The 17318-nt window shown below is 45.5% G+C and overlaps 1 protein-coding gene across 2 annotated transcripts in view; it reads right to left on the bottom strand.

The window, feature by feature from the left end:
* FBXL20 (F-box and leucine rich repeat protein 20) overlaps positions 1-12146 on the bottom strand; it is a 47346-nt gene extending 35200 nt beyond the window's left edge. For both annotated transcript variants that reach the window (XM_073683417.1, XM_073683418.1), the window contains exon 1: positions 11676-12146. In XM_073683417.1, the coding sequence (XP_073539518.1) occupies positions 11676-11717 (42 nt within the window). In that variant the 5' untranslated portion in view covers positions 11718-12146. The remainder of the gene's footprint in view (positions 1-11675) is intronic.
* Between the last annotated feature and the right edge of the window lie 5172 nt (positions 12147-17318).

Raw genomic sequence — 17318 nt, 5'->3', positions numbered from 1 at the left:
TGCCCAGTTCTTCTTACCCCCAAACATCTTCTGTCAGTGGGTTGGCAGCACCCAGGGCATGGCAAGGATGTGCACCACCTATCCGGCAAATCATTAGCGCTCCCCGAGCGCCTTCCACCAGTCCAGTATAAATACTGAGGTCATTGTAGTTTGGCCTTTGACCCTCAAATTTTTTCCTGTTCCCTATGAAATCAAGGTTACTTTTTTAATGTGTATAAAAGCACCTTAACCTTATTCCTAATGCTGGCCCTATTTAGGGTTGGAAAAAGTGCTTAAAAAGAAAAAAAAAGAAACAAGTCTTAATAATTAAGACAGAGTAAAACCCTTAGCATCCTGGCTTTTTATAGATTTTTTTCACGCTTTTGTTTTCTCCTCGCCCTCTTCAACAGCCATAAACTTTTTTATTTTTCTGTTCGGGTGAGGGCTTTTTAAATGATGCCATTCATTTTATTATGTAATGTACTGGAAAGCGGGAAAAAAAATTCCAAGTATGATGAAATTGTGAAAAAAGCGAACAGTTTTTTTTTTTTTGGGGGGGGGGGGGCGACTGCTCCAGCTCCTTCAAGTTAGATGGTTTCCTTTGGTGAACAGCAATCTTCAAGTCTGACCACAGATTCTCAATAGGATTAAGGTTTGACTAGGCCACTCCAGAATATTTACACATTTTCCCTTAAACCTCTCGTGTGTTGCTTTAGCAGTATGCTTTGGGTCATTGTCTTGCTGGAAGGTGAACCTCCGTCCTAGTCTCAAATCACTGACAGACTGAAACAGGTTTTGCTCAAGAACATCCCTGTATTTCGCACCATCCATCTTCCCCTCGTCTCGGACCATTTTCCCTGTCCCTGCTGCCGAAAAACATCCCCACAGCATGATGCCACCACTATGCTTCACTGTAAGGATGGTGTTCTTGGGGTGATAAGCTGTGTTGGTTTGACGCAAAGAATACATATTTATTTTTTATAACCCAACCCCGACTTGTGCTTTTCAACAACTTTGTCCCTGACTTGTTTGGAGATCTCCTTGGTCTTCATGGTGTTGTTTGGTTAGTGGTGCCTCTTGCTTAATGGTGTTGTAGCCTCTGTGGCCTTTCGGAAAAGGTGTTTATATACCTACAGACTATGTGACACTTAGATTGCACACAGGTGGACTTCCTTTCACTAAGCATGTGACTTACGAAGGGAATTGCTTGCACCAGAAATGTTTAGGGGCTTCATAGCAAAAGGGGGTGAATACATATGCACAAGCCAATTTTTAGTTATTTGATCCCATAAATTTAATTTATGCCCATATATTTTTCACTTCACCAACTTAGACTATTTAGTGCTAGTGCATCACACACAAATCGGAAATATTTAAAACACAAATATATAAAAAAAAATAGGTAAAAAGACGAGGGGCGAATACTTTCGCAAGCCACCAACAGCAATACCACAGTACCGCTGTGTATATAACGTAACTAAATCATGGTCTCCTATGAACACCAGTCAGAAGCTGGCATTCACAGGAGAAACATCATGACAGGCAGAGAGGTCTTCAGCAGACCCCCGTCCGTCATTGAGCTGTTAGAACAGCAAGCCACCCGCTGGTGCGCTGTAAATGCCACTGTCAAGAGATTGACAGTGCATTTAACAGGTTAATAGTAGCAGGTGGAGCTCCGCTGCACATGCAGCTTTTAGAGGAAGATGAAGGCTGAATATCACAGCAATCATCTGCTGGGAAAGAAGCACGCTCAGCTTCTGATCCTGATTTAAAGACAGGGAGCAGCAATAGGATGTAACTTTATGTCCTATTGCAGCAAGGGGTTGAATTCAGACTGCACATGTTTTAATGTCTTCATTCATTAGCTGCTAAGCTTCAGTTATTCCGGTGGCGGCTTATACAGAGAACAGCAGTTGAGATGGGTTGGTTAGCTGTCGGGTGCTTGAGCTCTGCATAGGCAGTAACAGATGACAGAGCTCACTTCATTACACCAATAACTTTGTTATCTCTGTTGCTGCCTATGCCGATGAAAATGCCATCTCAACTCCTGCATAGGCAGCGCAGAACAGTTAGGCTATGTGCCCACGATGCAGAAATGAAGTAGAAATTTTCCGGAGCATTTCTGCATGTCCTTGGCCGAAAAAATATGCATGTGGATTTTACACGCGTTTTTACTTGCGGATTTGCCATGCGTTTTGCCAATGCATTGTATAGGTAAATCCGCATGTGGAAACGCACAAGAAATGGTCATGCTGCGTTTTTTTCCGCACCTAAAATCCGCGCAGAAAAAATCCTGACCATGTGCACAGAAGTTGCAGAATGTCATAGGAAGTCATGGGATAAGGTATGCAATGCGTTTCTGGAGCGTTTCCGCGCTGCAAATCCGCACCAAAAAAGCATCGTGGGCACACAGCCTTAGCATCATCTAAGAAGTAGTGACACTGGCCACTGCTGCCGATTTGAAAATGGTGGAGGGGTCAAAATTCTGCACCGCACAGACTTTGGAGCCTTGGGCATCCGTCCACATTGGCTGTGTGGTCTATATCAGCAGTGCTGCTGAGCGATTGGCAGCAGCACTGTCAACATGATATCACTGCTGCAGCCTAACAGAAACCGGGACAGTGGAGTAGATGCATTGCTGGACCCCGGGAGGGTAAGTAAATCTTTTCCGTCTACATACAACTGAGCCTATGGCTAAAAGTTTGGTAAAAGGGGACAACCCCTTTAACGCATATAGCTTTATAAGCTACGTATGCTCCAGCTGTCTTAATGGGTGGTAAAAGGATTGTTGGGTCCCAGAAGACACCACTTATACAGAGGCACACATAATATACTACACTGCTCAAAAAAATAAAGGGAACACTTAAATAACAGAATATAACTCCAAGTAAATCAAACTTCTGTGAAATCAAACTGTCCACTTAGGAAGCAACACTGATTGACAATCAATTTCACATGCTGTTGTGCAAATGGAATAGACAATAGATGGCAATTATCAAGACACCCTCAATAAAGGAGTGGTTCTGCAGGTGGGGATCACAGACCACATCTCAGTACCAATGCTTTCTGGCTGATGTTTCGGTCACTTTTGAATGTTGGTTATGCTTTCACACTTGTGGTAGCATGAGACGGACTCTACAACCCACCGAAGTTGCTCAGGTAGTGCAGCTCATCCAGGATGGCACATCAATGCGAGCTGTGGCAAGAAGGTTTGCTGTGTCTGTCAGCGTAGTGTCCAGAGGCTGGAGGCACTACCAGGAGACAGGCCAGTACACCAGGAAACGTGGAGGGGGGGCCATAGGAGGGCAACAACCCAGCAGCAGGACCGCTACCTCCGCCTTTGTGCAAAGAGGAACAGGAGGAGCACTGCCAGAGCCCTGCAAAATGACCTCCAGCAGGCCACAAATGTGAATGTGTCTGCACTAACGGTTAGAAACCGACTCCATGAGGGTGGTATGAGGGCCGACATCCACAGATGGGGGTTGTGCTCACAGCCCAACACTGTGCAGGACGCTTGGCATTTGCCACAGAAAACCAGGATTGGCAAAGTCTCCACTGGCGCCCTGTGCTCTTCACAGAGGAAAGCAGGCTCACACTGAGCACATGTGACAGAAGTGACAGAGTCTGGAGACGCCGTGGAGAGCGATCTGCTGCCTGCAACATCCTTCAGCATGACCGGTTTGGCAGTGGTTCAGTAATGGTGTGGGGTGGCATTTCTTTGGAGGGCCGCACAGCCCTCCATATGCTCGCCAGAGGTAGCCTGACTGCCATTAGGCACCGAGATGAGATCCTCAGACCCCTTGTGAGACCATATGCTGGTGCAGTAGGCCCTGTGTTCCTCCTAATGCAGGACAATGCCAGACCTCATGTGGCAGGAGTGTGTCAGCAGTTCCTGCAAGATGAAGGCATTGAAGCTATGGACTGGCCCGCCCGTTCCCCAGACCTGAATCCGATTGAGCACATCTGGGACATCATGTCTCGCTCCATCCACCAACGTCACGTTGCACCACAGACTGTCCAGGAGTTGGCGGATGCTTTAGTCCAGGTCTGGGAGGAGATCCCACAGGAGACCATCCGCAACCTCATCAGGAGCATGCCCAGGCGTTGTAGGGAGGTCATACAGGCACGTGGAGACCACACACAATACTGAGCCTCATTTTGACTTGTTTTAAGGACATTACATCAAAGTTGGATCAGCCTGTAGTGCGTTTTTCCACTTTAATTTTGGGGGTGAGTCCAAATTCAGGCCTCCATTGGTTAATAAATTTCATTTCCATTGATGATTTTTGTGTGATTTTGTTGTCAGCACATTCAACTTTGTACAGAACAAAGTATTCAATGAGAATATTTCATTCATTCAGATCTAGGATGTGTTATTTGAGTGTTCCCTTTACTTTTTTGAGCAGTGTATATATCACACATACACGCTAGAGACTCAGGGATGGATTTAATAAGACTGGCATTTCATAGACACCGGCCACTTGATGAATTAGGCACATTTTACAGCAGTCAGGGTCTGGAATAACATTTATGGCACAGGTTACGACGCAACTTTTGATGTATTTAGTGGGTGGGCTTCGCCATGCCAAGCTTCAGCTCTGCCCACTTTGGCGCGAGCCAGCCTGAGTACCAAATGACATTCGTATTGTGCAAAAATTTTGCAACATTTGAATGTGTTTTACCTGTCATAAGGTGGCAACTAAAACAGAATTTTAAAGAAAGGATTCTTCCTAGAACTTTCACGAAACCTCAAATTCCAGGGTTGGACAAATGCCACAGAGCCATCCTTGGCAACAGCCACCTGGCCAGCCATAAATAGATTTACGCCCGTCAACTAGTGCCCTTCGCATCTGCGTGACAAATCAAGGATGTTCATGGGCGGAGCCGATTTTTTGGCGCGAACAAGCCGGAACCCCGAACACGAATTTGAAATGCCGAACAAATTCGCTCAACACTAGTCATAGCCTAACCCAAAAGAAAAGAGATCATAGAGCCAACCCCATGAGGACTGCAGCTGTCAGTTCCCTGGTTGCCCAGAGAGGGCACTAGCGCTCTATATTTATGTATTAAATTACTATACTACTCTGAAATGTAACGTGCTGCGGAATATGTTGACGATATAGAAATAAAAATTATTAATATATAGGTGCTGCTCAGACTCTGCTGTAACAGGAGCCTCCTGCTGACTTGCCCAGCAAGAAAAGATAGGAAGTGACACGTTTAGAAATTATTTCTCATGTATCATTCAGGTCAGTAACACACGGGGGAAAATGTAAGTACAGAGGAGTTATAGTCATTTATTATAGTATAATTACAGGACGTGAGCAGATTTAATTGATATGTAGAATATTTCTCGGATTTGTCAGGGACACATGGTGGCTGGGCAGTTTAGTAGGCATAATGATTGGGTTGGTAGTGGCAGTCTGAATAAAGCAGCTCAGCAATGAGCAGACTCTTTCCCAGAACATCCCTTTATCAGCTCTACTGTATACAGAACCCAAAATGATCTGCCAACATTTAGAATATTTTGGCATTATGAGTTGTATATTTCATTGCATCACCAGTCTCAAGATCATTTACATCTAAGGGATGAAAACCCTTCCTGATCTAGGCCTGCTCGTACTTCTGCAGTGTGTATAATATATATAATTTATTATATATAAATATTTGGGGATTCTCTTCATTAAAGAGATGCTACACTATTATATTAAGGACCTACCCCAGCAATACCATATTGGTGTCCCACGCCTGGCACAGCCGCCGATCAGCTGTTCTCAGTGCAAGCTGGATTTTAGCAGTTGTGGAGCTGAACAGCACAGCTCCATCAACTGTGTAGTGGCCACGGTCAGGTACTGCACATCCACCCCTTTATGAGTGATTAGGAGTGGATCTGCAGTACCCGGCTGATACAAACGCAATTGACCTGTGCTGTTTGGCTCCACAACTGCTGCCAGCACCGAGAACAGCTGATCAGTGCAAGTCCACCACCTGGCATTTGTGACATATCCTGAGGATCAGTTATCAATATAGAAGTAGTAAAGCAAGCCTTTAAAAGATTCCTACAGTTTAACCTATAGCTGCTATTCAAATCTGTGTCTCCATAGCAACAGACAACAACAATCCTTGTGCAGTCTGATCCTGCAATTGCACTCCCAGTCACCTGTCCTCTACTTATTGCTAATCTACCAAACGTAAATTTAAATGGCAACCGGCTGATCGCCTCTGATCCAGGTTCTCTAATTGTCGGAGATCAGCTATTATCAGAGGGAAAGCCATTTAGAAGAATGACGAGTCTATGTAATGAGTAGATGGGCCAAGACTACCAAAGCAGGAGCCCCCTATAGTCTTTTATTGCCCCAACAGGGCACATAAACAGGGGTTATGTTTATGAGATGACCCCATAAGGCATTTATTGAATCTCAGGAACAAAAAGTGGGTAGCTTAAAAATTGTAAAGAAGTTCTAATGTAAGGGGAGAATGTGATATGTGTCACATAAATCCCAAGGATATGTGTAAGCCCCCCAAATTTCAGAGAAAGTTTCAGAACTGTAAAGTCACAGGCTTATCACTAAACGATCATACAAGGATCCTACATAAATGGCAATTCCCTGAATATATACTGTATTTATTAACACCACGGCTGCCTCCACAGGGCGGCAGGATATCGAAAGCCCCCTGCCTCATCCGAATTAAACAAGCAGATTATTGCCACATTATTGCTTATAAAACAGAGACACGCGGTTAATAGGGAGCTGCCTTTTAAGCAGTTTCCATACACATTGGTGTAGATTCCCTAAATGATGAAATGTCAAGGGTTTAATAGCATGTTACAAGAAGACCCCTCTGAGGGCGGCATCATCATCATCTAGGGGACGCAGCCCATCCATGTAATATCAGAGGTGGAAGGTTGCCCCAGCAATATGAGCTGATCGCTATGTGGGGGTGCTCGGACGCTGGACCCCTGGTCGTATGCAGAATGGCTTTATTTTAAGACATTGTTCTAGTGAGACAACCACTATTACTAGAAATGCTCCACCACCCTGGAGGGTCCAATAATAACCAGCCGGTAATGTCGTGCTCCCCATGGTCGCCTTGCAAACAATCTGCGGCCAGAAGTCTGCAGGGCAACTAGAGAAATGTCGTTTTTCCTGTAGTTGGGCAGGAGAGGAGCTGATAACATTCACTGTACAGGAGGCGGCTGGAGACACATATATGGCGGTATACACAACGGCTCGCAGGTGCGGGGACTTTTGCATACCAGGCATAAACCCAATGCTGCTCGCTTCATCTCAGTGTCAACATGTCAGTATGCAAATACCGCAGCTTGTGAAAGGCCCAATAACCTGGCGTCTATGCAGTCAATTGTTCTCTGTTATCAGTCACATCAGACATTCAACAGAATTACTATCAAGGTTTCTGCCCTCTGTGACCACTGCTCACATACGTGTGTGAATACTTCCTTACATCCATGTGACCAATATTAGAAGCACGCGTTCAGTATTGGGTCAGTATTTTACCTCAGTATTTGTAAGCCAGAACCCGGAGTGGGTGATAAATACAGAAGTGGTGACGTGTTTCTATTACACTTTTCCTCTGATTGTTCCTCTCCTGGTTTTGGCTTACAAATACTGAGGGAAAATAATGACCAAATACTGAACGTGTGCACGAGGCCTTATAATTCTGCACTTCCGTCAGCTGACACTTCTATAAGGGATGAACACTCGGGCACAATTGGCAGTGGTTTCCAGGCTCCTCCTGTGTGAGGGCACGGGGGGCATGCACCAGCTTAATGTCCCAGCTGGTATAAAGGTCCTCTGATCCTCACATAATACCCCCCGGCCATCTCTGTTATCTATCTGCATTGAATTGAGATGAGACAACGCTCTGATATATGGCTCCGGACGCCACGCTGATTGCCGGGTGGGGGTGGCAGGTTTAATTAAATATACAGTCAAACCCGCGAGCCAGCGGCATCATTACATCTCTCAGGGAAGTTAAACATCATTGGCACGAACAGAAATTAATTTCAGTTGTAGCTTGCGTATAAAGCGAACCTTCCAGGGCAGCCATCGTACCACCCCCACCCATAGCACAAGTTATTAAAATCTAAAGAAGCAGGCTGAGGTGCACTACATGGCCCAGAAAGCCCTGCAGAGTTTAGCAATAGGAGAACATACAAGGCATTGATTGATGTGCCTTGCCTCTGTTGCTGGCATCGGGTGGAACTGAGGGGTATTATGAAGAATAATGGCCTGTCTTCAAGGCAGCAATACACAATGAGGGGGCTTTCTACATCTCCCCAGATAGTACTGTAGTTGTCAGAGGAAAGAAGGTTTTGACTGCTCACAATCCTCTACTCTTACTGGAGATAAGCAGCTGTCAGCGGGGTCTGCCATTTACCTCCCCCTAATAAAACCATAAGCACAATAGTGTGCACATTATAGGGGGAATAAGAAGAAATAGCTGAATGGTCAGCTTTAGGGTAGACCATCAATGTTTGTTCAGTGGGACCCCTCCGATCAGCACCAAGAAGGGGTCCGTCAGTCTCATTCATGTAAGAAGAGCTGCAGTGCAAGTGGCAACTACCCACATGGGCGAGGCACCGTGCCAGTGATAATAATGAAGAGGACACTACACTCGTTGGACCCGCACCAGCCAAACATTATACAGACAGACCATCTAAGATTGCTTGTGTAGAAGGGTTCCCCCAACATAGTCCTTTATAGCACAACGATATGACTGCACGTCTCTGCATGCCGAGATGTCCAGGTGACAAAGCAGAAGCTGCTGACCACCACTGATGGAAATCTATGTATTCAACCAATGAGAAGGGCATAAGTAATGTACATAGGTATTAACACTACACGTTACCCCTACAGCGGGGCACGTCTGACTACAGGCCGTCCTGCTGCGCTGCTCCAGTGAGACCCCATATTGTGGCTGAAAACAACACCAAAGGCACAGTATGGCCCATACTAATCTACGGGTGAAATATTCCAGCAGAGGGGTTCTTTTGGAATATTGAGATTTTTGTAGGGTAGTTCTTTCAGACATTGTGGTTTTATAAAATTCCTTTTTTTCTGTCCTAAGGGAAAAAAAAAAAAAAACACAATTCACAAAAACCTGAATGTATGCTTGACCCCCCAAATTGTAGCCAGAGAGGGGGATGGCGGCAGAGAGTGGATCCTCCTCTTGTTCCCAATCATAGAACACGTGACATTCTTGCTCTCACTGATGTAGGAGAGCCGTCCTTTAATAAGTCCTACACCCGGATTATCAGAGCAGGCCCAGACAGAATTACATACCCTGGACCTTCAGAGCTGCAGTCAACTACATAGAAGCATCAAAAAAATTGTGGATTTCTATTTTGCGTCTTTTGCTCCATCAGAACTACAAAATTATCAGTTTTAGAGTTTGCTCACACGAGCACATAACACGGCCGAGTGTTCTCCGATGTTTTATCAGATCGCTCTCGGCACAATGTTATACTATGGAGCAGTCCATAGTATCCGATAATCGGATCACGCGCACCCATACAAGTCTATGAGTGCGCGTGAAACATCGGACTGCACTCAGATGTTTCCAAATACATGTAGGACGTGGTCTTGGGTTGCTAGTGAAAATATATCAGCATGGAGTCGCTCACAGAGGACTGTCTGGACTAGATATAATGGTGCTGAAAGCAAAGCTCCATTGAATCCTTGTGTGGCCAGTGTGGACCCGCTGGATAGGCTGCAGTTTATTGTCGGAGTCACAGCAGAGGATTTTTGCTGCATATTATCTACACATGTCCGGTAGGTAGGTGATAAAGGTAATTGGTAGGAAAACCCTGATCCGACAGATAGATCATCAATGTTTTCCTGGACAATCTAACAATACACATGATGAAATCCCAGGACTGGACGGCCAGCTAATGTATAGGACCATAGCCTGACTCCTCCATGACATCAAATTTCGGGAAGAAGAAGAGTACAGCATGTTTGGTTGCAACATGTCAGATCATTTCATTCTTTTTCTAGGTATAAGAATGCCTTTATATTTCTGGATCAAGCTTAGAAAAATGCTCAGGTAGAAGAAGGCAGGAAGACATCCGACAACCTAAATGGAAAGGACTATAAAAACATTATTTATTAGTACCTATTAAAATATCAAAATAGAAAAAAAGAAAAACCAACTAAGCCTCCGCGTTTTGAGCATGAAGCTTCCTAATCAGCTAGGATGACGAGCCTTAGTTCTTGAAACGCATAGGCCTAGTGTGGTTTTTCTTTTTGATATTTAAAAGGTTACTAATAATATAGTCCTTTCCATCAGGGCTGTGGAGTCAGTAAGCCAAACCTCCGACTCCGACTCCCTCATACATGGCTCATGTTTAAATGATAAATTTACTGTAGCACAGATTCATCTCAGCTAAAAGTCTAGACCCTTAGATCAGGAATAGGACATTTCATAACCTTCCCAAATTCTTATGAAAAAATATTCCCCACCAACTGCATTGAACTACTGTACCCAATTTATTATATATTTTAGGGGTTGGAGTCGGTCCATTTTATACCGACTACGATTCCACCAAAATGGACACTGACTGACTCCACAGCCCTTCTTTCCATTGTGATTGCCAGATGTCTTCCTGCCTTCTACCTGATCATTTTCACCCTGGAGCTGGCCCGTGGTCTCTGTCCGTGCACTGCACCCTTATGAGGTTGATCGATACCTGGACACGGTGAGCTGATGTTTTGTTTTTTGTTTTTTTCTTTGCCATGGAAAAAATGCTGTTGCATGTCAACTGAGACACCAGCCGCTGCCTCGACACACGCACCGGCTGCCTCTTAATGCCAGATGTGAAAATGAGAGGTGCCGCAAAACCCCCCGTAAGTGCAGCCACAAGGTGTGTGTGTGTGTGTGTGTGTGTGTGTGTGTGTGTGTGTGTGTGTGTGGGGGGGGGGTTGTCACAATCTATGAAAAATAATCATGAAGAAAAAAAATGTTTATTTCCATAAGCCGAGCCCACAGATGAGGACATCACCCTAAGGCCACGTCCCCACTATCAGTATTCGATCAGTATTTTTTCTCAGGGTTTTGGCTCCCACTCCTGAGGAAAAAATGCAGACTGAATACTGATAGGTGGGGCATGGCCTTAAAGACCAGCTACCCCATAAACCTGCACGTGCAGATGTGAGGGAGACGAGGGGCGGCCAGAGACCTCCGACCCCGCTCATCTCTGAAGAATAGGGTCAGGCGTGGAGGGCCCGAACAGTAGAAGGGGGGGGGCATCAGCCTGAATGACACTAATTTTAGCAGGGTGCGGGGGATGGATCAGACATATTGGGGTTCATCCATTGCCCAGTCCCAAAATTGGTGGTAGATGCAATGATAAAATAATAAACTATGGAGAATCGCTTTGTCTCATGATTAACTGTTACACTGCTGGGATTTATGTCAGCTAAGCGGTGTCATCACATGACTGCGCCATCACATTAAACATCCGGTACATTCTCTAGCCAATCCGTTTCCTCCGGTCGGACCCATCAGTGCAATGACCACAGCGGTTCCAGGTAATGGTCATGGGTCTCACCCCATAGGTACCCCATCCCCCAACATCAGAGGTCACTGTCATCATCCATACACCCCTTGACCCCACAAATCACCCCCATCATCCCCCACACAACACCCGGATCACCCCGGTACACGAGTCGCACCTCAAACCGGCTCTTGGTTACCCCGTTCATCTCTCTCCGCATGGGGGCGCTGTGGGCGCTCTCGGGGTGCTGAGCCCCTTTGTGTCCGGGATCCGCCGAGTAGTGACCGGGGTGTCGCCTGTCCCAGCAGCAGTGACCGGGTGGGCGCAGCTGAGCGGCCGTGACAGGAGCTCCGCTCCCCGGGCTGTGTCGTGTGCTGTCACCGGGGCTGCCCGGGATCCTCTCCCGTCTCTAAGGCCTTTAACTTTAGCCCAAAACAATAACACCCGCACCTGCCAGCATCGGCGCCTGTGATTGGCTGTCTGAGGTAGAAGAGGGCGGGGCTACAAGCTGACAGCTGATCGTAGCCCCAGGGACTAATGGGAAAGCCGGCACCGGGGACTGGAGCACAGGCCGGAAACTGCCGCCTACTCCCGGCTGACAGTCTGACACTCCGCCGGCAGACCGGGCCCCCCAGGGGCCCCAAGTCCCCCAAGTCCCCCCTCCTCCTTCTATTACAGCTTCAGCCAATAAGAAAGAGAGCACGGGCATTTAAACGTTACGTCATTATCGCGGGAATCCTTACACGGGGAAGAGTGTAGATTTAAAGGGACAGTACCCTAAAGTGTATGCAGTCTATTGTTCCCTGTAAGCAGCCACTGCAGACTAGGGCAAGGCTGGCTGTGGTAGGACCATTGTTAGCAATGTCTGCCCCCATAATCACTACTTTTTCGGTCACAGCTACATTCACTTGGGGATGACATCTGCCCCTCTGTAGTAGCTGCACTTCTGTATTATCTGCACACTTTAGGTTCTCTGATGTTTTTCTATTACTTTTTTTTTAATAGCTGCAGGGTTGTGGACTCATGGCCAAGTGTTTAATGGGTTAATCCGCTTTGTCCACTGCGTTTTTCTATCTTAAACCCGTGAGTAAGAAGATTTAGCAGGGGATTTCAGAGAGAGAATAGATCAGTCACCTGGAGGATTAAATCAATTTCAGGAAAGGAGGAAGAATGTCTCCGGCAGCTGATCACCGTCCGGACTTGTCTTTGTACAGAATGAAAATAGCAATGAATTCAGAGACCAGAATGGATTATATGCTTCCTCCATGTCCACTGCTGTCAGGAAAGTCTGGTAGATTTACCAGGAACCGATAAAAGGTTTCCTATTTATTATATGCAATCAAGTTACTAAGATTCTCCTAAAAAATCATGCAGGGATGATATTTGAAAACATGGCGTGCTTAGCTGCAGTACCAGACACAACCTATGAATAAGTGTGGCGCTGTTTCTGAAAGAAAACAGCCCTGTATTACTAATCCTGTACAGCAACTTAAAAGGGAAAATCCTCTGGGATATTTAAATGGGTTGGGACCTCCCAGTCCAGTACAGCAATGGTGCAATGATTAGGATTAAATTGCTGGACCAAACCACGCTTATAGACAAAAATGGAGACATTTAATGGAATTTCATACAATTCTACGCTTCTGCCTCCTGTATATGCCACGAAGACAGTAAAACCAACAATAATATATATGTATATACACTACTCACAAAACGTTAGGGATATTTGGCTTTCGGGTGAAATTAATAATGTAAACTGTTTTGAATGGTCTGACATGACACTTGAATGCCATACAACTCCAGGCACATTTAAGTTCCGAAGGGCATTGTTCACAATGAAGCAGTCATCAGTGTGGGATGTGGCCAAAGGATGTCTATTTTCTGTGTCTCTTCCAGTCTCTCTGTATCTCTGTTGCAACCTGCTGATGACACTTTATGATACTCTAATCTCCGTGGACATTTCCGTCTGAGAACATCCTTGAAGCCTCGTACTGTTGATCAATTGTTAGGTGTCGTCTTGGTCTCATGATATCAAAATGTGAACAGCAGGATGTGGAGGACTGTTTAATACCAATTCTAATTGAACCCCCGAAATTTGTTGGGTGATTCATGGATCAAACACCTGCTGTGAATTTTCCCACTGAGCTCCTTGTTAGAGAACAGCAAGTTGTGCAAAAGAACTGAAGCATTGAACAGTTGAACATGAGCATCCAAAAATTTAGAGAAGGTCACATAAAGTTCACCTGAAAAGGTTAGATGCATTTTAGGATCATCTTGAAATTTCACCCGAACGCCAAATATCCCTAACTTTTTGTGTGTAGTGTATATATAAATATAGTAATGTTTCCCGTTCTGTGGTTCCAGACGGCACCAGTGGGCCACAGTAAAGTGACCAGCTGTGCGGCCCTGTTGGTTACAGCGGAGGTAACTTTACTGAGCACGTAACTTTCCATAGGTTGCCTCAGAAGCTACAGTAGGACATACCTGGCAAATTAAAGGGGTTGGAACATCACACATACCTCCCTATAAAGTTATTACAAAAACAGGTTATCCCCCACTGGATAGGGGATAGCTTGGTGATCGTTAGGGGACCAACCGTTGGCACCTCCAACGATCCCGAGAACAGAGCCCCATCTGAGTGGAGGGCTAGCATGGGCAACCCCGCACTATTCATTCTCTAGGGGACTGACAGAACTTGCCATCCACAGTACTCTGTTATTTCCGGGCATCCTATAGAGAATGAATAGAGAAAAGGTGCACATGGTAGATCTCTGCTCGATTCAGATGAAGCGATACCACAATGCACCTCTCACTTCAGCCCCCAGTCTATCACTTAGTGAACAAGCCACTCAAGCCCACAAGCTGCAAGCATTAAACACTTTACAGGCTTAAGCTATGTGCCCACAATGCAGAAATGCTCCGGATTTTTCCTGAGCGTTTCTGCATCTCCCTGGCAGAAAAAATGCATGCGGATTGTACATGCGGATTGTACATGCGGATTGTACATGCGGATTGTACATGCGTTTTTCCTGCCAGAGACAAGCGGAAGTGAAGCGTTCTTCACATGCATTTCCGCATGCGGGTTGACAAGAGCTTTCCAAGCGATTTTAGCATCACTTGGAAAGTGCTTGACAACTTGGTCACACTATATAAATCCATGCAACCAGCATGGATTTATATAGTGTGACCGAAAGAATGTTTAAAAATAAAAAAAAAAATCTATACTTACCTTCCGATGGCCCGCGCTGTCTTGCTTTGCTCCGTCCTGGCTGCCGGCAGATTGCGGTAAACTGAAGGACCTGCCGACGTCAGCGTCGCGTGACCCGTCACATGACTATGACGTCAGCGCAGGTCCTCCAGTCCATCGCGATCTGCCGGCAAGGGAGGACAAGCAAACCGCGGGCCATAAGAAGGTAAATATAATATTTATTTTTTATTTTATTCTTTTTTTTTACAATTTCTATGGTACCCGGGTGCGGAGGAAAGTCTCCTCTCCTCTACACCAGGGTACCATCCGCACATTGAACGCATGTATTCCGCATGTGCTTATCTAGTGAAGCTGATTACATGCGTTCTAATGCAAGTCAATGGCGGCAAAAACGCAGCTCTTCCGCAAAATAATTGGTAGTGCTGCGGTTTTTTCCGCAATGATAATCCGCAGCGGAAATTTCCGCAGCATGTGCACAGCACATGCGGATTATCATTGGGGAACATGGCAGCGTTTTTGCCGCTGTGGAAACGCTTAAAAAACGCATCGTGGGTGCACAGCCTTAGGGAGGTCCAGGAGGGCTACATTGGTCACGTCTTATATGTATCATAACAACACTATTTTTCACTATTTTGACTGTTCTCAAAAATAAAGTAAGTAGATAGTGTGGGGGAATTGAGGCAAGTAGGGCAGTAAGAAATGTAAGATGACATGGGAGAAAAAAAAGTGAGCGATGGAGAGACCCTCCTAAAAATAAGAGACATGCATGGCCTGTAGGAAAGACAGCGTTATTGGTGATTGGGACTAATGGGACTGTTAGATCTGTGTCCAAAAGAGTGTGGTGGACACTAAACGAGGTCTGCGTGGTAACAATGCCAGATGGGACCTAGTCCACAGGGCATATTGCCTGGCTAGGACATACCCAACGTCTTGTTAGATGGCCTTGGCAAATATCAAGAACATGAGCATGGGCGGCAGCTCGCAATTAGATGACAATCCAGGAGACCTATTAAGCATTGTTTTTTGTTGGTCCTCTGGCAACTTGGGAACCACATGAAGTATCCAAAGCCGGAAATGGACGAGGGTGGGGATAAGGATAAAATACAGATGGGCTAATAGCCTAAGAACAAGTGTTATTTTGAAGATGTTCACTCTTTCAAACCAGAAAAACTCCTTACGGTTCATGACCTAAGCGTCTTTAGTGAATCGGGTAAGGAAAGAAAGTTGATGGCAAATAATTGACAGAGTTCGCTGGAGATATTTAAACATACATATGTGATGCCTTTTGAAGGCTATATACAAGGAAAAATGTGTTAAAGGTATTTCTCTTTAAAAATGCTGTATTACCTTATTACTGAAAAAAAATTTTATGTTATATTGAAGCAGACATTTCTTGTGCTTTTGGGTCGAAGAGCTGTATGTCTTGGAGTTTGGCCATGGATACCTTCAATGTTTAGTGTACACCTTACTATGTAGGTTGAAACCTCAATGCCTGCTGCCACCAAATCTTGCTGCAGGTCATTTATAGCCAGTTGAGGGGTTTTGACCACCTCCCTCCTCAGTAATCTGGTTTACACTGGTGATAGCTTCCTATTTCCGCCATGTCCAGGTAGTGTAGCTAGTGTAACAGAATCCCAAAATGTCTGTGCCTTATTTTTATGGTTTTTGAGCATATTGGCGAGGACTTTTCTTCTGCTTTTCGGTCAGTAGAGATGTACAGCTTGGAGTTCGACAACAGAACTTCAGCATTTACTGAAGTCTCAATGCCTGCTGCCACCAAATCTTGCAGCATATATTTTGCAATCTCTCAAGGGTTTTTGACCACCAGCCCCCTCAGGAATCTGGCGGCAGCCAGTGATGGCTTTCTCTTTCTCCCACGGCCAGTTAGTCTAGTTGGTGTTCCTATGAACTTGTGAAGTCTGCCTCTTACCATATCTCTAGGAATATCCAATTCCTTTGTATTTTTTTGTATCCCTTTCATTGTTTGTGCAAGGCAATGATTACTTCTCTAAAGTTTTTAGACCACTCTCAACTTAATTCTAAAATGCAATCAAATGTCAGTCAACAAATCCCTAGCCAGTCCAAGTATTTGATGTAGTTACCTTAATCACTCCTGATGGAGTTAATGAAGCCATTGATTAGTCGCTTTGATCGGGCTTGGAGCAACACCTCATTTGCAAATGTAGAGGCGGAGCATGCGCTGCTGGAAGCGGCCATTTTCCTGAAGCCCACTGTCAGGAGATTAATGTGCAGAGCGGGGACTCTGCTCCTGCCTGCACCGCTGACATTTTCTTGATGGCCATAGTGGGAGATGAATGACTCCTGCCTCGAACCTCCGGGACATCCCCTCCTCCCTACCCAGGGTCTGCAGCATCACCCTACTCCTGCCGCCACCAACTTCCTTCAACCCTGCTTCACTGCCACTGTTCCCTCCCCGGTAAGCTAAATTCGGACTATAGGACGGACCCCCATTTGACACATTAAAAAAAAAAAATTCCTCCTTGAAATTTGGGGTGTGTCTTATGGTCCGGTGCATCTTAGGCTATGTTCACACATGTTGGGTTTTTTTATATAACAAATCTGCAGCAAAACTGATCTCTGGCAGGAAATCAG

This window comes from Phyllobates terribilis, unplaced genomic scaffold, assembly GCF_046119375.1.
Source record: "Phyllobates terribilis strain yellow unplaced genomic scaffold, ASM4611937v1 Scaffold_5__5_contigs__length_657084704, whole genome shotgun sequence".
Classification (NCBI taxonomy): domain Eukaryota; kingdom Metazoa; phylum Chordata; class Amphibia; order Anura; family Dendrobatidae; genus Phyllobates; species Phyllobates terribilis.
Note: the sequence above shows the minus strand (reverse complement) of the source record. Positions and strands in the feature narration are given on the sequence as shown.